The sequence below is a fragment of the Xenopus laevis genome, chromosome 8L (assembly GCF_017654675.1).
Source record: "Xenopus laevis strain J_2021 chromosome 8L, Xenopus_laevis_v10.1, whole genome shotgun sequence".
NCBI classification, from domain to species: Eukaryota; Metazoa; Chordata; class Amphibia; order Anura; family Pipidae; genus Xenopus; species Xenopus laevis.
Window position 1 is genome coordinate 65,762,310 of NC_054385.1, and position 21,610 is coordinate 65,783,919.

At 43.0% G+C, this 21,610-nt stretch overlaps 1 protein-coding gene across 2 annotated transcripts; it reads right to left on the reverse strand.

The window, feature by feature from the left end:
- Positions 1-5,566: 5,566 nt before the first annotated feature.
- On the reverse strand, positions 5,567-19,772 carry neu1.L (neuraminidase 1 (lysosomal sialidase) L homeolog). Of its 2 annotated transcripts, none has more exon segments than NM_001092613.1 (6): positions 5,567-6,805; positions 7,076-7,295; positions 7,765-7,947; positions 8,927-9,189; positions 15,558-15,750; positions 19,474-19,772. In NM_001092613.1, coding segments are annotated over 6 exon segments (1,197 nt in total). In that variant the 5' UTR covers positions 19,594-19,772; the 3' UTR covers positions 5,567-6,587.
- Positions 19,773-21,610: the final 1,838 nt, after the last annotated feature.

A 21,610-nucleotide genomic window follows, 5' to 3' on the forward strand; every position in this document is an offset into this window, starting at 1 on the left:
ACCATCAGCCTCATCTCTAGGTACCAGCCCCTTTCTTTCCCTCCTGCTTCCATGTTCAGCATCATAGCTAGTCACCACCCCCGTCTTTTCTCCTATTGATCCATCTCAGCATCATCTCCAGGCTTCCCTCCTCCCAGCATCAGTACCACTCCATCCTCTCCTCCAGTCCCCTTACATAACCAGCATCTAATGTATACTTTACTTCAGATCAATGATGACCTTTCTCTTTGTGAACCCTTTAACATTTAAATCAATATAAAAGCTGTTTTTGATAAAGAACTGCTGTATGAAACTATATAATGTAAGGTGCTACAGAATAACTTGCATTTGGCTATGAGACTGCACACCAATACAAAGATTTTCACTCAGATCAGCAGGATGGAAATTGCATGTGGTTTGAAGTTAAAGGGATACTGTCATGGGAAAACACATTTTTTTTCAAAATGAATCCGTTAATATTGTTGCTCCCTCAGAATTCTGCACTAAAATCCATTTTTCAAAAGAGCAAACAGATTTTTTTATATTTAGTTTTGAAATTTGACATGGGGCTAGACATATTGTCAATTTCCCAGCTGCCCCATGTTATGTGACTTGTGCTCTGATAAATTTCAATCACTCTTTACTGCTGTACTGTAAGTTGGAGTGATATCACCCCCCCCCAGCAGCCAAACAACAGAACAATGGGAAGGCAAAGAGATAACAGCTCCCTAACACAAGATTACAGCTCCCTGGAAGATCTAAGAACAGCACTAAAGAGTAAAAGCCAAGTCCCACTGAGTTACATTAAGTAGGAGAAATAACAGCCTGCCAGAAAGTAATTCCATTCTAAAGTGCAGGTACATGACTGGGGCAGCTGTGAAACTGGCAAAATGTCTAGCCCCATGTCAGATTTCAAAATTGAATATAAAAAAATTTGTTTGCTCTTTTGAGAAATGGATTTCAGTACAGAATTCCGCTGGAGCAGCACTATTAACTGATGTCTTTCCATGACAGTATCCCTTTAATGCCATTTTATCAAATAACACTGCTAGCTGGACAAAATCTATACAGGGAATAGTTGTGGCTCAGACAATGCATCTCTGACAAAACCACACCATTCTACAATTTGTGCCCACCTTATTATTCATTATTCAAAAAGGCCAATTTTACTATGGCAGTACAAGTTTATTATTTTAACCCTTCCTGCAGCCCCCTGGTAAGTGATTGCTAAGAGCCAGATAACAAGACAGGCTGCAGCAGTACTTATAAGAGGGCACCCTGTGAAATGCCACTGGTCTAGAGTCCACCAACTCTTACTCAGTTATAATGCCCAAGTTCCTACTAAGTATAATAAATGAGTACCTACCTTACTTTATCACTTTCCTTCTTTGTGCATATCACAGTTATTCCTTAAGAACAGCATAGAACAGTATGCAGCAGACAAAGATAATATTTATCAAAGCATGAAAATAAAGCTTGTCCCAGTTTGCCAAAGGGAAACCCTGAAGCTTTTTGTTGTTTACTTGTATGGCATTTTTTGGCATCTTACCAATAAAAGGATGGACGCATGTCCTTACAAATCATGTGGAACGAGAGCTGTGGAGTGCAACGGTGTATTTCCCCGCACATTGGGAAGGGGTAGTGTAGATAAGGGCATTTTGTTTATCAGCACTGTGACACCAAATGCAAAAATGTTTAGCTTTAACTCCTTTTGTGCCTACTCTAATAATATATGCACCAACATTCTATTTATAAACATGATCTTCCTACACAACCAACATCCACTGGGGCTTATTTATAAACACTGGGCAAATTTGCACCTGGGCAGTAACCAATAGCATCCAATCGGCGATGAGCTTTTTTTCAGCCAGCTACAGGTTGAACAGTGAAAGCAATCATCTGATTGGTTGCCATGGGTTACTGTCCAGGTGCAAATTTGCCCATGGGCAGTAACCCATAGCAACCAATCAGTGCTTGGCTTTTTTCAGGCAGCTGCAGGTAGAACAATGAATGCAACAGTCTGATTGGTTGCTATGGGTAACTGCCCATGGGCAAATTTGCCCAGTGTTGACAACGGAGCCCCACTGTATTTACACACTGTATGTCTAATTATAATCTTTGTATGCTCATATTGAAAGAAATGGAATGTACAACCACTCCAATTAAACAGCACAAGGTCCGCTGCCCTTCCCCCAATCCCTACTGAACATCTGGTTGATTACCTGGCTCAAATTGACCTCCCTTGTCTCTCCCGTCCTATGGTGGCCGAACTAGAGAGGGACATCTCAACTGAAGAGGTAGAGAGCGCTATTGCGGATATGCCAACGGGACGCTCCCCGGGTCCAGACGGCCTTCCTGCCGAATGGTATAAGGCTCATACTAAAATCCTTATTCCCAGACTCACCACGTTGTTTAATAATGTCTCCCAAACCAAGGCACTGCCAGAGTCATGTTATATGGCCCATATCGTCCTGATACCAAAAGAGGGGAAACCACCAGAATGCTGTGAATCCTATCGTCCCATCTCATTGCTAAATTGTGATGCCAAAATATTTGCGAAGGTCCTAGCTAATAGGGTGAAAATGGTAGCTGCTGAGTTAGTACACCCGGACCAGACAGGTTTCATGCCTAGCAAGGCTACTGATATCAATATTCGGAGGCTTTATAACAACCTGGCTTTAGACCACAGCAACAAGGGCAGCAGAATAGTGGTGTCTATTGACACAGCGAAAGCATTTGACACTAAATCATGGGCTTATCTATGGGAGGTTTTGACTAAATTTGGTTTTGGCCAGCGCTTTTTGGACTGGGTCCGGGCATTATACTTAAAACCTAGGGCTAGGGTGCTAGTGAATGGTTTGCTGTCAGATGTGGTGCAGCTGGGGAGGGGGACAAGGCAGGGATGCCCCCTCTGTCCACTGCTGTTTGCCCTGGCCATAGAGCCTTTGGCAACAAGACTTAGGGACTCCCCAGAAGTGGAGGGTCTGAAAATTGGCAGGATCGAGGAGAAACTATCGTTATATGCTGATGATATGCTTCTCTATTTGGCTAATTCCGGCAGGGCCTTGAGTAAGGCTTTGGAGAGCATTGAGGAGTTTGGGGAGTTTTCAGGGCTGCGGATCAACCAGTCAAAATCAGTTATTTTCCCGATTGATCCACTACCCCCAGGGACGCCGGAGAGCCTAGGTCAACTGAAGGTGGTGCGCTCCTTTAAATATTTGGGAATTGTGATACAGGCAGAGGAGCATAACTTGACCCCGGTAGTCAAATCTTTGATTGCAAAGACAGAGGTCTGGCAGAATTTGCCTCTTTCTCTCCCCGGCAGGGTTAATCTATTTAAGATGGTTTTTCTCCCCAAATTTTTATATTTATTTCACAATTCCCCAATAATGCCCCGGAATCAATGGTTTAAGTATCTTGACTCCATTCTACGTAAGTTTCTCTGGGCGGGTGACCATCCACGGCTGGGCTTTCGAACCCTACAGGCGCCCGCATCTGGTGGCGGCCTAGCTTTGCCCAATCTCAGATCGTATTTTCTAGCGAGTCAACTTACCTATGCGCATTGGTGGACTATTCCTCAGCCCGACAATCCTTCCACTATGCTTGAGGCAGTGACAATGGGTTCTTTGGAAGCTTTAACTAAATTACTGTATAGAGGGTCCTCCTCGCAGTGCTCCATCACTACACCTATGGCCACTGTTGTGGGAGTGTTCCAAAAAGCGCTGAGGATCGCCAGAAGGCAAGACCTGTGTGGTCCTGTTGGACGCCTCTTTGGGGGAACAGTGCTCTTCCACACTTACAGGATCTGCCGGATATCAGCAGCTGGGCCAGTCGGGGGGTTAAAACCTTGAACGATATTGTGGTCAATGGGGAATTGCAGCAGTTCCAAAGCCTACAGGGCACTTACCACTTGCCACATTCCATGTTTTTCCGATACCTTCAGCTCAGGCATGCCTTTACCACCCAATTCCCCACTAGACCCATTACACTGGTTGAGACTACTTTAGAGGTTTATCTGAGGAGGGTGGACCTACGGAAACCTACCTCCCGGTTTTATGTCATACTAGAACAGGCTAGTCCAGATCCTCTCACGAAGATTAGGGATAAGTGGGCTGAGGATATTCCGGGCCTGGACGAGGAGATGTGGACTGATGCGCTGAAGCAGGTCCCAGATATCACCATATCAGTTAGAGACAGGTATATACAAACCAAGTTTCTAAACAGAGTATACCTTACACCGTATAGACTGGCGAAAATATATCCTATGGTTTCGGACCAATGCAACAAATGCAGCCAGGAGGTAGGCACTGTTATGCATGTTTTCTGGGATTGCCCGAGGATTCAGGGGTTCTGGGAAGAGGTTCTGCAGCACATCTCTCTAGTCTTGGATGTCCCGAGTTTTAGGACCCCCTTAGTCTGTCTCTTAGGCGTTATGGATGATCTGGGTTTGAAAGCTGTAGTCAAACTGTGCTACTTACAGCTTTTGTTTTATGCTAAAAAATCTATTCTTCTACATTGGAAATCAGTGGACCCCCCGACCGTTACCTTCTGGAGGAGACAGGTTAATATTATCCTCCCTTACCAGAAATTGGTCTATGTTGCTAGGGGTTGCCCCAAGAAGTTCGAGGGCATTTGGGGAGCTTGGTTGGAATACGAGGAGAAGCGCTAGGAATGTGTTGCTTTTGTGACGAGGTTCTGACTGCTGGTTCTACTTTCACTATGTATGTCCTGTTATTATTTTCGTGTGTGTATGTATGTTTGTTTTGAAAATGCAAAAATAAAAACTTTTAAAAAAAAAAAACAGCACAAGGTCCATTTATGGTGGGTTAGGTGCAACTGTAGGTTATCTGGTCCTTTGAACCAAATGCACTAAATTGTAATACTGTACCTCGCCTATCCAATGTCACTACTTAAAATTCTGGAGCAGGGCCCAAAGCACAACCCTGTCAGGTACCATGGAGCCCTATTTATGGTAAGTAAATTACTTCCTAGAGCCACGCACCCCCTGAATCTCACCAGCTTACATGTTTTGAATGATGTTCAAGGTTGGGGCATTTCAGTAGACTACATGTTAAAGGACAAGGAAAGTTCAAACTAAAGAAGTAGCTATAAATGTTGTATATGATGTTTTGTGCTTCTGTACCAGCCCCAGGCAACCAAATCCCCTTAGCAGTAAAGGTCTGTCTCCAAAGATGCCCCAGTAGCTTCACATCTTCTTTTCTGCTGATTCACTGCACATGCTCCATGATGCTGTCACTTACTGAGCTTAGGGACTGACTCAAAATATACAGTACCCATAGAATAGAAATGTCACAGTATAAGGATGATAAGTAATTAATACAGATAATTCTTACATGGCCGCACAGAAACCAGTGCAATTAGCATCAGAATTTAATAATCAGCCCTGTAGCATCTGCTTATATTACAGACCAACCTCATTTTCTGCTTGATCATTTGCACACACACAAACAATGTACTGCCTATCCAAACACAACATACTGTATACCCTTACACAACTACCCAACATTCAGACAACGCTGCAAACATTTTTTTTGTTTTAATTAAATAATCATAGCAAACAATAGTGCATTTTCTATATACCTTTTATTGTCTATACCTCCCAATGTCCAGGCCTCCACAGAGCAGCTGACAGTGCATAGCTCTACCCCATATGTACACACACCTACTACATATGGTAACAGCAGCAAGGAGTGACTTGTAACTGTAAGTAATCCAACTGCATATTAATACTGGAGCACTAAATGTAGTCTGGTCAAGTCCTGCTAACTGTAGATGCTTAATAGTAATCACCCAGTTGTAAAGATCAAAATAGATGACTTGTCCTGGTACATTAAACTGCCCCATATTATAAGTAGGAGTGAAGAGGCAATTATTCCTAATGTTTTAGGATCAGTAGCAGGTGAGCCAATCTGTCTCAGATGGGGAAAGTTTTGTAGTGCTGCACTTGCAGAACTACAGCTGTCAACAAGTCACTGGAATTGTGTTTGAAGACAGCTGCAGTCTGTTGCTATGCTGGAAAACAAGGTATTTACATTTTCAAACAGTAGTATGTCCATTAAATGTGTTGTAGGACAGTGCCCTACTTTGCCTACATTGAGCAGACCTAAGGTAGTTATGCAAGTACAGTTGCCACCCAATAAAAGTGCTAGAGCCTTCCCTCAATTAACAAAGTGAGATGATGAAAATAAAGGGGAAATGAAAACAAGAATTATTTTTCCAAAAGAACAGCAAACAATTGGTAATTTCCAACACACGCTTCCACACATTTTTTAGGACCATTTATAAATATTTTTTGAACACTTGCATTTTTTATGTCCACCAGTCACTTACAGTGTGTTTAAGGCAAAGTGTTCCCCATACAATAATGTGTGAAGCAGGGACAAGTAGTAAAGAGCAGCTGTTTTCTGAAAGACGGCTGTGGTGGCTAAAACGTTACACCTTTTACTCGCCTTGTGGCAGAAAACTTTTCCTCATAGCATCTATTAAAAAATATGCTGGAAAGTTTTCAATGAAAAGTTACTTTGGCACAAATAAGAAAAATCCTTTCAGAATCCATCGTCAAACTTTATAACAGAGAATGTTGTGTTTCAGAGAAGTCCGTAAAGGTTAATCTTCACCAAAGCAATGGATTCTGTGATGTCTTCTCTGCCTTTTTCATAGACTACAAATATGTTCTCATTATCTTCCACGTTATTGGATAAAGTTGTGAGAGAAGAATAGCCGCTAGGACCTGGCCAGATTTGAATAGATTCCTGCTCCCACGAGATGCCAGAATTTAAACTCCATCGGAGAGTAAGGTTGACACCTTAAAATTTAGGCAAAAAGAAAAGGAGGGGTGTTAGTTAAAAGCCATTAACCAAACAACAAATGTGGAAACAAAATGCATTTAGGGGAGAAATGTTCCAAAGAAGATTGCAAGGAAGCATTATGAAGAGAAGGAAGATTTGTATAATGATGAATGTGAGAAAGGGCTGAAGGGAAGTACAGCCAGGATTAATTATCTAAGAGAGCACAGGAAGAAAAAGACAAGAAGGGGAGCACATGTGTAAATTAAAGGGAATTAGCAAAAACTCACGGTGATTCAGATTTGCTGGGTTGGTAAAATAGACAACTCCTCCTTTGTATAAAGCCCCAGCTGCGACAGCTGGATCAGGTAGCCCTTCATCAAACCTGACATTTTCAAGGGGAAGTGAATCGCAGCCATCAGTTGAGTAGACCACTATCCGGCAGTGACAATGGTAGAAATACTGATTTCGTGCATTAACGACCACGGTGCCATCTGGAAGCTCATAAGGCTAACAAAAGAACAAGGAAGTATTAGACTGACAGGTTGACATGCTCACAGTAGAAGATGAAATACTGCGAACGGTAAAGAAGTTACAGAGGAACGCAAGTAAAAACTGATATGGCAATACTATATAAGGGGTTAGAGCAGTAGCAGTGTAAGATCTAACATTTGTTTAGCACCTCAATTACTCATTACAAGGTTGCAGACATATGAAACGCATTGCTATATCAGCTTTTCAGCCATGGCACCATAAATATGTAGGAAAACAAACAATTCCTCACAAATATCACTTTAGTCGTTTTTTTAAAAAAAAGCTAAGCTTCTAGAAGACCAAATTGGCAACTTTTTCCAATTGTTACCTGAAGTGCTCTTTATGCAGCCCCCATCAGCTACTGCTCTGAGCCCCCCCCCCCCCAGTTTATAATGATATCAGTATTCCATGTTTTTTTTTAATCCAGGTCCTGTGTTTTGCTTACCTGGCATTCATCTGGGCTAAAGTCACCCAACCTTTTCTTCTGGTTAAATGGAAGCCCCTGCAAACTGCCACCTTTTCTCCAGTTACTTCCATGGTCATCACTTAGAAGGCAAAATACACCATCTTCATCTAGAGTGCCGTGACCGCACACAATTAGGCGCCCTTTATTGGGGGCATACATTTTCTGCAAAAAACAGTCAGTTATAAAAAGAATCCCTGCACATGCCCTGTTGGCTCTCTCCAATCTGTGTGCTTGTGCACTCATCTATTGGAAGACAAAAGTGCACACCAACAAAACAATAAAATAAAGGTGGATGGACATCCAGCCCATCACAGCATTAGAGTAAATCTGATACATTGTGCAGTAAGCCTTTACAAACACAGATGATTTAGCCATCCATCTTCATTTTCATCTTTCACTGCCCATCATTTCTAAAACTTGCAAAAATGAGCATTTTTGAACAAGCAACCTACAAATAAAATGAGTGAACCATGAATGAAAATGTAATGTCACATTTACTCCACGATACCTTCTCTTTGTTTCCTCTATTACTTCACTGCATTATCATACCACCTTTAAAGGAATTGTTCAGTATAAAAATAAAAACCCAATATACTTAGTTAGCCAAACATCTATAAAGGCTGGAGTGACTGGATGTCTAACATAACATAACACTACTTCCTACTTTTCAGCTCTCTTGGTTTCCACTGATTGGTTACCAGGCAGTAACCAATCAGTGACTTGAGGGGGGGCACAGGTGTCATAACTGTTTGCTTTTGAATCTGAGTTGAACACCGTGGATCAATTGCAAACTCACTTAACAGTTATGTCCCATGAGGCCCCCCTTCAAGTCGCTGACTAACTCAGAGTTAGAGAGCTGAAAATCAGGAAGTAGTATTCTGTTTTGTTATGTTAGACTCTAGTCACTCCAGCCTTTATACATAACATTTTGGGTTAACTAATTATATTTGAAACTTTTTTTTTTCGCACAGTCTATCTATTTAGCCTGTTTTTATTTTTACACTGAACTGTTCCTTTAATCTCTTTTGCTGTTTTTGAACCCCACAAGGGATCTTGCCATCTCCTTCCTTCTTAATAAAGTACAATTCCATTGCCATATTTGCAGATAAAATATTGAAACTACTACTATGTACTTTCTCACCTGAATTCCATAACCTGGGCCTGGTGCAAACATCTTAGTGCCAATCTCGTGAGAAAGGTTCCTTGGCGGGCTCCAAGTAAGACCATCATCTGAGCTGTTGGTAATCATCAGGCTGGACACAGAACAGCGGATGTAGTGGGCACACAATGTGTACACTATAAAGATGCCACCGGTCTCATTATCCACCACCACAGAACCCAGGTTAAGCCCATCATCAGCAGAACCATCGTCAACTATAAAGGAGGTTGGTGTCCAAGTGTAACCTGTTAAAGATAATACATACACTACAGCACAGATTGTGTTTGCACCCCTTAGGATTATATATACAATATATCTAAAATGTAAAAAAACAGGAAATTGTTTTTACTTACCGTAATTTCTGTTTCCTGGTCACCTTCCATGGCAGCATTCACCAATGGGTTAACCTCCCTCCGGACCAATGGACAGGACCTCCCACTAACAAGTTAAAATGAGAGCCCCACCCATACTCACTTGTCTTAGTCTAAAGCCTGACATCTAGGGTGGGTAATTCCCTGGTGAATGCTGCCATGGAAGGTGACCAGAAAACAGAAATTACGGTAAGTAAAAACAATTTCCTGTTTTCCTAGTCACCCCTGGCCAGCATTCACCAATGGGACTTCCAAAGCTACGAAAAAAGGGAGGGATACACAATATTGCAGAAATGAAAAAATATGCTTTATTCAGCAATGTATAACTGACTGCAAGAACTTCCTCCCAAATCTAGCTTCTTGGGAGGCAAGGACATCTAGTCTATAGTGTTTAATGAATGTGTTGACAGATGACCATCTCGCTGCTTTACAGATCGCTTCTGGCGATGCTTTTGCTTCCATTGCCCATGAACTCGCCAACGCTCTGGTGGAATGGGCTTTTAACCCCTGGGGAACCTTCCTGCCCGCTATATTGTAGGTCTTTGCAATTGCCGACACAATCCAGGAGCTTAAGGTCTTTTTGGAAGGAGCTTGCCCTTTCCTGAACCCACAGGGAATCACAAACAGATGGTCTGATTTTCTTGGACCTCTCCAGGTAAATTTCAATGGCTCTGACCAGATCTAATGTGTGCCAATATCTTTCTCTGTCTGACTTTGGAGATGGACAAAAAGATGGAAGAACCATTTCTAATTCCATATGGAATTTTGATACGACCTTCGGCAGAAATTTGAACGCAGGTCGAAGCACAACTTTATCCTTGAAGATTACCGTATAAGGCTCCAAAGCAGACAAGGCAGCCAATTCTCCAACTCTACATGCTGACGTAACCGCCACCAGTAGAATAACCTTTAAGGTAAGGTTCCATAAAGAAGACTTTTCTAATGGTTCAAAGGGAGTTCTTGTGAGAACATCCAGAACAAACGGTAAGTCCCAAGGAGGTGCAATTTTCTTTATGCAAGGTCTTACTCTTACAAAGGCATCAAAAAATCTTCGGACTAATGAATCCGATGCCCAGCTTACTCCTGTCAACGCCGAAATAGCTGACACTTGCACCCTTAATGTACTCAATTGGAGACCCCTCTCATAGCCTGAGAACAGAAAATCAACCAGCAACGAAGCTGTCGGAGAAATTGGGTCTTGGTTCTTGAGGGTCGCAAAATGCACGAATCTATCCCAGACTTTATAGTACTGAGATGAAGTGGAATACTTCCTTGGCTTTAGGAGAAAATCCACAATCTCTTCTTTGAAATCTTGCTTCTTTAACCTCTCCCTTTCAACCTCCATGCCATTAAGGACAGGGGGTCCTTCTCCTGGTAGAGGAACATTCCCTGGGACAACCACCCTGGGAATTTCAAAATCTTCTTGGGACCCTCTAAGGTAAGTTTGCGAAGCAGAGGAAACCAGGGTCTTCTTGGCCAAAAGGGAATCAGTACTATAGCATCGACTGCTTCCCGATCCACTTTCTTCAACACTTTCCAAATCAGAGGAATTGGGGGAAAAATATACACGAGTCCCCTGGACCAATCTTGACTTAGACCGTCTATGGCCAGTGCCTCTTCGCAGGGATACCTTGCGTAGAATTTTTCGCATTTTCTGTTTTGGACTGAAGCCATAGCGTCTACTTCTGGCATGCCCCATGCGTACGCCAATTCCTGAAAGATGTTCTTGTGAAGACTCCACTCCCCTGGGTCTAAAGTGACTCGACTTAAAAAGTCTGCTCTTATGTTTTCTGTTCCTGGCAAGTGTATTGCTGAAAGATTCTCTAGCCATCTTTCTGCCCACTGGAATATTGGAATGGCTTCTTTTAACAATGTCATACTTCTGGTGCCTCCCTGCTTCTGCACATAGGCGACTGCTGTGACATTGTCTGACATGATCTTTATACTCTTCCCTTTTAGAACATCTGAAAGAGCAAATAGAGCCTTTCCTATTGCTCTTAGCTCGAGAACATTTGAAGGTGTCTGTTTCATATCCCATGACCCTTGAGCGAAATGTTCTCCAAAATGGGCTCCCCAGCCGGAACCTGACGCGTCTGTTGTTAACACCGCCCACACTGGTTCTTCCAGCTGTGTTCCTTTCATCAAATTTTCTCTTACGCACCACCAATCTAGGTTGTGTTTTATCTCTTGCGGCAACCTTTGTGCATATTTAGCTGTGGACATCTTACTCTTCTTAGTAGGAAATTTTGAAGATCTCTCATGTGCCATCTCGACCATTTTACAACTTGTATCGTTGAAGACATCAAGCCCAGAATTTTCAGACAGTGATGAACTGTCACTGACGTACGGCTTCTGAAGTCTTCTATTGCCTGAGGAATTTTCCGCTGTTTCTGGATTGGAAGACTTACTAAATTTTCCTGTGTCTGGAAATATGCTCCCAGGAAAGGCAGTGACCTTGATGGGATTAGCTGACTCTTTTCTAGGTTGACAATCCATCCGTGTGTTTGCAGAACTTCCAATACTCGTTTTGTATGTCGTTCTGCTTCTTCTCTTGACCTTGCGGCCACTAGGATGTCGTCTAGGTAATGAAAAGTTGCTATTCCTTCCTTCCTTAATTCTGCTATTATGGTAACGAGGACCTTTGTAAAAACTCTTGGGGATTGTGATAACCCGAATGGAAGACATCTGAATTGTACTTGAGTGTCTCCTACCGCGAACCGAAGATACTTCCTGTGTTCTGGGAAGACTGGTACGTGGAAATATGCATCCTTCAAGTCTATGTTCGTTAACCAATCTCCGATTGAGATGGCCTGGATGATGGACGCCAAGGACTCCATCTTGAACTTTTTCTTTATTAAGAATTTGTTTAGTTTTCTCATGTCCAACACCGGTCTTAAAGCGCCGGATGCTTTTTTTACTAAGAAAAGCCTTGAGTAAAATCCTCTTCCTCTTTCTTGAGGCGGAACTACTTCTATGGCTTTCGAGATGAGTAGCTGATTCATATACTCCTGAACCAGACCTTGACTCTCCTGTTTGTTTCGGAACGAAGAAACTAAAAAATAATCCCTCCTTGGGATTGTTTCGAACTCCAAACGAAAACCTTCTTGAATTATTTTGGATACCCATCGATCTTGTATCGTTCTGGCCCAGACTTGAGCGAAGAGATTCAATCTGCCTCCTACCTCTGCCTGAGCCAAGGTACCCTCATTGCTGCTGAGCTGTAGAAGAGGAGGAAGAGAAAAAACTTGATCTTTTCATATTCCCCCTGGAGCCTGGACGCCCCGATCTCCAGGATGACTGTCTTGTGAATTCTTTTCCAGGCCTATATTGCCTTGAAGATTTAAAAGGCCTGTCTTTGTCTCTGGCATATGATGTATCATATCTGCCTCTTTTGCTTCTCCTCTCTTGAGGAAGGAATACACTTTTTCACCCGAGACCTTTTTGATAATGGCGTCAAGTTTTTCACCGAAAAGCATATCCCCTTCAAAAGGAAGCGGACATAAATTTGTTTTTGAGGCTGCATCCGCTGCCCAAGGCTTCAGCCACAATGCCCTCCTTGCTGCCACTGAAAGTGCCATGGATCTGGCCATAAAATGCACTAAGTCCACCGAGGCTTCTGACATAAAGTCAATCGCTGATTTGCAGTCTGCAAGCATCTCCAATAATTTAGGTCTCTTGACGTTGAATGAGATTGCTTCCTCGATATTCAGGAGCCAAACTTTAACTGCTCTAGAAACAGAAGTTAGTGCTACAGCTGGCCTGCATGCCGCTCCCGCAGCCGCATATGATTTCTTTAGGTTAAATTCCATCTTTTTCTCCATAGGCTCCCTGAAAACCGCTGCATCATCCACAGGTAATGTTGTCTTCTTAGCAAGCCTAACCACGGCTGCATCCACCTTGGGAGGGGCATCCCAAAATTTTGCCTCATCATCATCAAAAGGATACTTCCTTTGGAATTTCCCGGCCGTCTGTGGCCTTTTCTCTGTCTTCTTCCACTCTGTAGCTATGATCTCCTTTATAGAGGCATGCACTGGAAAGCATAGTGATTTTTTCTTCAAAGAAGGAAAAAGCTTATCAGCCGAAGACAATTTAGATGGCTCTGTAGGAAATGTTAAAGTATGACGGACTGCCTTGATTAGTGGCTCCACTATAGACAAATCAAAATTTGACTCATCCTCTGAGTCAATCTCCCCCTCTTCTGAGCCTATTGGAGAATGAAAGACTGAAACATCTGAAAGTTCCCCTTCAGAAACCTCTGACAGTGAGTCTGTCTGTCTTGAATATGTATGCCTTGGCCTTTTCCTGGAACTAGCCACTTCTTGAAAACCCTGCACCACTGCTTGTTTTATGACAGCTGCTAAGGACTCCGTAAAAGCTTGATTTTCCTGAGAGCATGAAGGTGCTCGATCTTCCTGAGCTTGGGAAGTGGACGTCTTCTCAGGTGTTTTATCTTTTTTCTCTGTGGCAGGAAGGCTGCATAAAACAATAAACAAGATTAAGACAATAAACTTGGTGTCCACTTTTTTTTTTTTTTTCGCATTCAGGTACCATCTAACCTTTTCCCTTTGGGGTGAGGTGTCTTGCCCGGTACACCAGTATCCATGTTCAAGCTATCCCCTGGAGCGTAACACAGTGACAGGATTGCAGCACACAAACAAATGGATACGACCAGGAAGTACTGTCTCCTTAAATTGCCCACAAATCCACAAGCATGATATAATTCTACCCTATATGTTAGGGTTACAAACTTAATCTATGCCTGTTCCAGGGCTGCACGCCATACCTAGAGGATTTTGGCACCAAAAAGAAACACTTCCGTGTTTCACCTTAATGCTGCGACTTTGCCCATATCAAAAATGGCGTCCTTTCCACTTCCGGAATTAGTAAAGTGTGGAATCGCTCTTTTGGCCCATGCCGTGTTTCAGGATGACCGAGCGACCCTGCCTACCTTACCCTGTGACCACCGTCTACCGTCTGACGCCCTTCCCTTCGGGACGCATCAGACTCCTCTGTCGGAAACGCTCGCCGGGCGGAACGATGACGTCACTTCCGGTTCCACGCTCACAGTCCACAGACGTCTAGCGCATCAGGTCTGCAGCATCGCCTCCCTAACCCGCTCCGCGGGAGGTACAGCTTGGCCTATAATGGCGATTTCGCACCACTCGGCCTTCCTTAACTAACCCCTCAAAGGGGAGTATTTGGACCTCCAGCAATGCAGTGGACTAAGGGAGCGCAACGGACCCCACATGCTGGGAACTCCACAGGGACTTGACCCCTGTCTGTTGACTCCATCCATCGGCCTCTGGACAGGACGAAAAAAGACAAGTGAGTATGGGTGGGGCTCTCATTTTAACTTGTTAGTGGGAGGTCCTGTCCATTGGTCCGGAGGGAGGTTAACCCATTGGTGAATGCTGGCCAGGGGTGACTAGGAAATAATGATGATCAATGCATAGATACAAAGTAACAAATATGTTCTTGTGAAAGAAAAAATGTGATCATTAGTTAATACGTCCAAATATGTTAAAGGGGTTGATCACCTTTAACTTAACTGTTAATATGATGCAGCGTGATATTCTGAGACAATTTGCTATCGGTTTTCATATTTTATGATTTGTGGTTTTTGAGTTATTTAGCTTTTTATTCAGCAGCTCTCCAGTTTGCAATTTCAGCAGTCTGATTGGTGGGTCCAAAGTCCCCTAGCAACCATGCATTGATTTGAATAAGAGACTGGAATATTAATAGGAGAGGGCCTGAATAGAAGGATCAGTAATAAAAATTAGAAACAATACATTTCTAGCCTTACAGAGAATTTGTTTTTTAGATGGGGTCAGTGACCCCCATTTGAAAGCCAGAAAGAGTCAGAAGTAGAAGGCAAATGATTCAAAAGCTATAAAAAACAAAAAAAGAAGACCAATTGAAAAGTTGGTTAGAATTAGCCATACTTACAGTTACCTTAAAGGTGAACCATCCCTTTAACATTCGATAAAGTTTGGGATCCCTGGTGTCTCCCGAGTGTAACTGAAGAGACCTACACACTAGTCTCAACTCCCAAGTGGAAATTTGCCCCACTTGAAACTTGTTATGCGTTTACCTCATCGGCTCATAATCCAGCCTATCGCCCACCTTAGGCAGGCATACTGGGAAAACTAGTGTATGGCCAGCTTTAGTATAATTTAGTGTGCTGAATAGAGTGCTGAACTCCCAATGTTAGATACAGTAGTATAGTTATAAGTACTCCTCACCTCCATCTTGTGATCTACGACTGGCAATGAATTTCGCCCCCAAATCAGAGGCAGAGTGTTTTCTGGCTTCAGAGAAAGCGATAAGATGTCCTCTTGGTGTGTATGTAATTATGGGTATACGGAAAGTATCCACCTCACCAATCACACGTCCACTTACCCACAACAGCTGCTCCATTGTGACTATGGGCGCTACCTGTAGGAAATAAAGTAGAAATGTATCAGCCCCATATAATATACCTACATAAAAACTTAGAATAATTCTAAACCATCATACAGAAACTGATGATATATTTTTGACACATGCCAAGAAGATTAGCCCTGCCCTACTTACATAAGGAAATTATAAAATACAAGTGCGATCTTTTCATTTTGCAAACACAAAGTTAGTTGCTTGATTGCACAACATGCTTAATTGTTGTCCTTGCAAACACACTCAAGTGATACTGTTGGTGATATAATAAAAGGGGGTAAGCTCTCCAAATGCAGAAAATAGAGTGTGTGCAGATCCATAAAAAATGTTGCTGTTACTAAGGGACCTTGCCAGGTCAACGGAGGGCCAGCACTACCAGTGCAATACATGTGAATTGCATGAGTTTGGTGGATTCATCACACAAACACACTCAGGGAACACAAACACAGGCAGAGGACATCCGTCTCTTAAAAGATCATTGTATTCCCCAATCACAGCACTAAGCAAACAGCAGCAGCACCTGACTCCACTACTAGAAAAGAAAAAATCGAATGCCTTTGTTTCACAAGAACAGCAAAATCATTACACATATATATACCCCAATCAACACATTCACCTATCAATGCCCAATATCCACCACCTGCACACGAAATCAACATAACATTATCAAAGATATAGTCAGAAACGGAAGCGCATAAAACCAAATAAAATAACACTGTAAGGAACATATATTCTAGTAATTGTGTGGACTCCCTTGCCTTAGAATGCTAATGAAATTCTTCAAAAGACTGAGAACAAGTGCAAGTTGTATAGTTCATCAACACCACCAAGCAGCCTTAAGGTGTGTTTGGACTGCAAAAACCAAATCAACCCCCTCTTGGCAGGAACTCCCAAACAGCACTCACAGTAGTAGCACCTCAAACGATCTCAAATAAGTTTAGCATCTACACATGGCTTGAAGAGGTAGTTTGTCTTTAATTTAATGTTTGCATGATACAGAGTCATATTCTGAAACAATTTGCAATTGGTCTTTTTTTATTTTAATGGTTTTACACTTAAACTTTTTGTCCAACTAGCAACCAAGCAGTGGTTTGAATGAGAGACTGGACTGAGAAAAGGAGAGGACCTGAACAAGTAGTAAAACATAATAGCAATATAATGGTAACCTCAAGTATTATGGCTGCTGGGGTCAGTGGCCCCCATCTGAAAGCTGACAGTGGAGGAAAATAATAGATCTGTTTTGCCTAGTTTGGGTTAGGGCTTTCGATTCCAGTGAAAGCAAACTGTAATGCTAGTCTGTTTTGCCACTTTTGTTAGCAGTTTGGTGAAGGACCTTTCCTATCTCAACATGAGAATACAGAGTAAGTTTTTGGAATGGGGGTGGGATCAGAACCCTGATCTCATCCCAAGGGCCAGATACTCAGTGCCCAACCTTACCAATACTGTTGGGGCTAAATAGAGGCAAATCCAGCTAACAATGCCCTTGCAAGAATTGCTAAGGGTAAATTGCAATAGCGGCAATGAGAGGACTAACTACATACTAATATTGTAGGTTTGAGAGTGAGATGTATGTTGAGCAGGGCCGCTATCAGAAATCACAGGGCCCCGTACAGCAAAATTTTCTGGTCCCCCTGGTACCCGCCCACCACAGATCCCGCCCACCGCACAGTAAAAAGTTCACACATGGTAAACCCCCTCGCTCACAAGTTATAAAAAGACATTGGTGGTCAGGGCCCCCTTATAAATTTAAAAAACAAAGCCAGCACTAGGCAAACTCTATGGTAGCTACATATAATATCACACTGCAAAAAGTCATAGCTAGGCAAATATTTGTTGCTCTCATGTTTTGATTCTCTGCAAGCTCCAGGATGCTGGCACTAAGCTCTCTATCTGCAATAGAGAAAGGAGCTTGAACAGGAACAGTGTGCATACAGGGGTGGGACAGAGGCTGCCGAGTGAGGATTGCACAGTTAGGGATTGTCTGCCAATTTCATTCTGTTCATGAAAACTCCAGTTGTGCATTGTGTCACAGCTTGAAATTGAGTTTGCTGATCGTAACTAAAATCTTCAGCACAGCCGGGCCCCCCTTTTTAGTGAAAACGTCCCCCTTTAGCCCCGGGACCTGCTGCCACTTTGCATAGAATTCCTCTATAATGTTTTGTCAGTTACTAAGGATCGCTAAAACACAGAATAAGAAGTGATAAAACACTGGAAAAGCAGCACTGCCCGGCACACTGCAGCCTTCACCCCTCATACCTGTTTATAGGGTGCACTCCGACCTAAACTAAACAGAGCTGGCAGCACTAGGACCAGCCACACACGAATGACACATTTCCAGTTACGAGACACAACGGCTTCATGATGTTGCTTCTCCATCTTCCTTTGCCTCTCTGCCTATATTTTCTCTTCCTCTTCCTCCTTCTCCTCACTCTTCTAACGTGTCTCTCGCACCTCCCTCTTGCCTAAGGAGATACTGTCTGTCTCTCGATACATAACTGGCTATTTATTAGACAGGTAGCTCCCTGCCCTCAACCACTCCGGCACTGTCTTTACTTCCTATTATGCCTCTGCTGCTTTTCTTCCCATCACATGATCACAAGCTGGGGCTAATCATGTCACATGATATAGAACAGCCATAGGGAAACCATTTTAGGTTTGGCTGAGGATGTCCTAAAATGGTTTCTGTACTACCCAGAAGCTGCCTGAGTTTACTTCTCGTTCTCCCTGCTGATTAAATAATCCAGTTAATAAGAGTATACTGTCCATAGAAATGTATGGCTATTTGTCTACTAGAACACCGCTCCTCAGATTCAGGTCCCCTGGTGAGCCCCTGAGGAGGCAACCAGAGACTTAATAAAAGTTTTTTAAAAAAAATAATTGATGGTCAGGGCCCCCCTACAAGTTAAAAAAAAAACTATTAGTGCCATGGGCCTCGCTATAAGTTATAAAAAATCATGGTATAAGTGAGAATTGCACACTTTGTGTATAACAGGATCTGGGTTTCTACTGATACCAGCACTAGAGAAACTCTGTACATCGGCTCTGTGGTAGCTACATATAATATCACACTCATGCGTGCAAGCTCCAGGATGCTGCCACTCAGCTCTCTTTCTGCCATAGAGAAAGGAGCTTGAACAGTGTGCATACAGGGGCGGGACAGAGGCTGTTGAGTGATGTAAGGAAGGGAGAAGCTGTCATTGGCTAAAAATTAATGGGGCAGGACGAGATTGCAGAGTTAGGGATCGTCTGCCAATTTCATTCTGATCATGTTAAGTACAAAACAAAAACTGTTGTACCGGGTTAGCCAGTAGCAAAAATAACAAATAAAAAAACAAAAATATTTTTAGTATTTGTTTGTTTTTTTATTTTGTCAATTCTGCTCATGAAAACTCCAGTTGTGCATTGTGTCACAGCTTGAAATTGAGTTTGCCGATCGTAACTAAAATCATGAATAATAATCCCTAACTTCACTCTTATCCCAAATACAATTTTTCAGCTCGGCTTCAGGTCTTCAGCACAGCCGGGGCCCCCCTTTAGCCCTGGCCCAGTACAGGTGTATCCCCTAGTGCAGATGCACAGCAAACACATTCACCTGCTGCCACTTTGCATAGAGTTCTTCTATAATGTTTTGTCAGTTACTAAGGATCGCTAAAACACAGAATAAGAAGTGATAAAACACTGGAAAAGCAGCACTGCCCGGCACACTGCAGCCTTCACCCCTCATACCTGTTTATAGGGCGCACTCCGACCTAAACTAAACAGAGCTGGCAGCACTAGGACCAGCCACACACGAATGACACATTTCCAGTTACGAGACACAGCGGCTTCATGATGTTGCTTCTCCATCTTCCTTTGCCTCTCTGCCTATACTTTTCTCTTCCTCCTCCTCCTCACTTTTCTAACGTGTCTCTCGCACCTCCCTCTTGCCTAAGGAGATACTGTCTGTCTCTCGATACATAACTGGCTATTTATTAGACAGGTAGCTCCCTGCCCTCAACCACTCCGGCACTGTCTTTACTTCCTATTATGCCTCTGCTGCTTTTCTTCCCATCACATGATCACACGCTGAGGCTAATCATGTCACATGATATAGAACAGCCATAGGGAAACCATTTTAGGTTTGGCTGAGGATGTCCTAAAATGGTTTCTGTACCACCCAGAAGCTGCCTGAGTTTACTTCTCATTCTCCCTGCTGATTGAATGATCCAGTTAATAAGAGTATACTGTCCATAGAAATTTATGGCTATTTGTCTAGTAGAACACCGCTCCTCAGATTCAGGTCCCCTGAAGAGGCAACCATAGACTAGATTGATAGTAAAATGGCCTTGCATTAACAGAGTACTAAACCTATACTTTAACAAACCCCTCCCTGTAGACCCCCATTCCCCCTCCACAGCCTACTTGCTACCCCGGGCAAATGCCCCTAACTTTTTACTCACCCCTCACAACAGATTCAGGCATCGGAGTTCACGGCAGCCATCTTCTTCTTTGGTAATCTTCGTTTCTTCTTGCCGCTCTTCGGCAATCCTCGTGAGTTTCGGTGCATGCGCAGCTGTCTAGAACTGGGAAATTGCTCCAACTGCGTATGCGCCAATACGCCGTTCAATACACAAAGATTACAGAAGAAGATGGTTGCCGTGAACTCCGATGCCTGAATCTGTTGCAAGGGGTGAGTAAAAAGTTAGGGGCATTTGCCTGGGGTAGCAAGTAGGCTGCGGGGGAGCAGGGAGGGGGGTCTACGGGGGGAAGGGGTTTTTTAAAGTATGGGTTAAGTTCTCATTTAAGGGCACAAAAGGGAAGGAATGGAGCTCTGGGAGACCAAAAATTCAAATTGGGAAAAAAGATAGTGTAGAAGATGTGGAAAGATGATATATGAATACAGAAAAATTAGTGGGGAGAAAAACTGAATTGGGGAAAATGAAGGATATGGCCAAGAGTGCAGAGTTAAAAGTTAGAATTATAGAGAAGGGGAGAGATTAGGGTTGCCACATTTTCTTGAAAAAAATAACGGCCTTCATATATTTTTATACATTTTCCCTATTTATAACATTGGGATTTTTATCGGCCAGGCTGGTAAAATACCGGGCAGGTGGCAACCCTAGAAGAGATAGAGAAACAAGGTAGGGTGAGATGAAAGAAAATTAGTTAAGGGCAAAGAAAAATGATGCCAAGTAAACACTAGTGAAAAGGAGGAGCACAACAGAAAGGAAATGCAGTGTACAATGGTGGCCCTACTTTAATCTGCCCTAGCCATTCCCCAATCATGCCAGAATCCTGCCCATGACCCACCCAAATTCTGCCCACCACCATACAAGTTCCTCCTGTTTTACTGACCCACAAATTCTGCTTTTCTATCTTAAAGCTCCCCTCTGCCATGGCAATGGACTATAGCACCCCCTGTACTATGCCCTGTACTACACTGATGGTGGCCCTGGATGTAGCTGTATCACTATAAAAGCCTTCCAAACAATAATAAAACAATAACTGTATATTACACTCTGTTCCCATCTGCCTGGCTTGCTCTATGTCTGGAGAGGGTGAGTAGGATGGTAGGTGGGGGGAGCAGGGTGTGAGGGTAGCTGAGGTGGGACTGGGGACAATGGTACTGGGGTGCAAGTACATCTTGGTCTGGCACTATTATATAGTATGGGTATATATATATATATGGGTAAAGGTTTTGCTAACCTTTATGTTCTTTGGTTTCATTTTTCCTATGTGAATGTATTCTGTTGGCAGTTCAGTGACTGGCCAGTAGATCAAGTCAAGTGGATTTTATTGTAATTTCAGCCATATACAGTAAATACAGTACATAGTAGAAACGAAATGGCATTCCTCCAGAACCCCCTGGTGCTATACAACAACT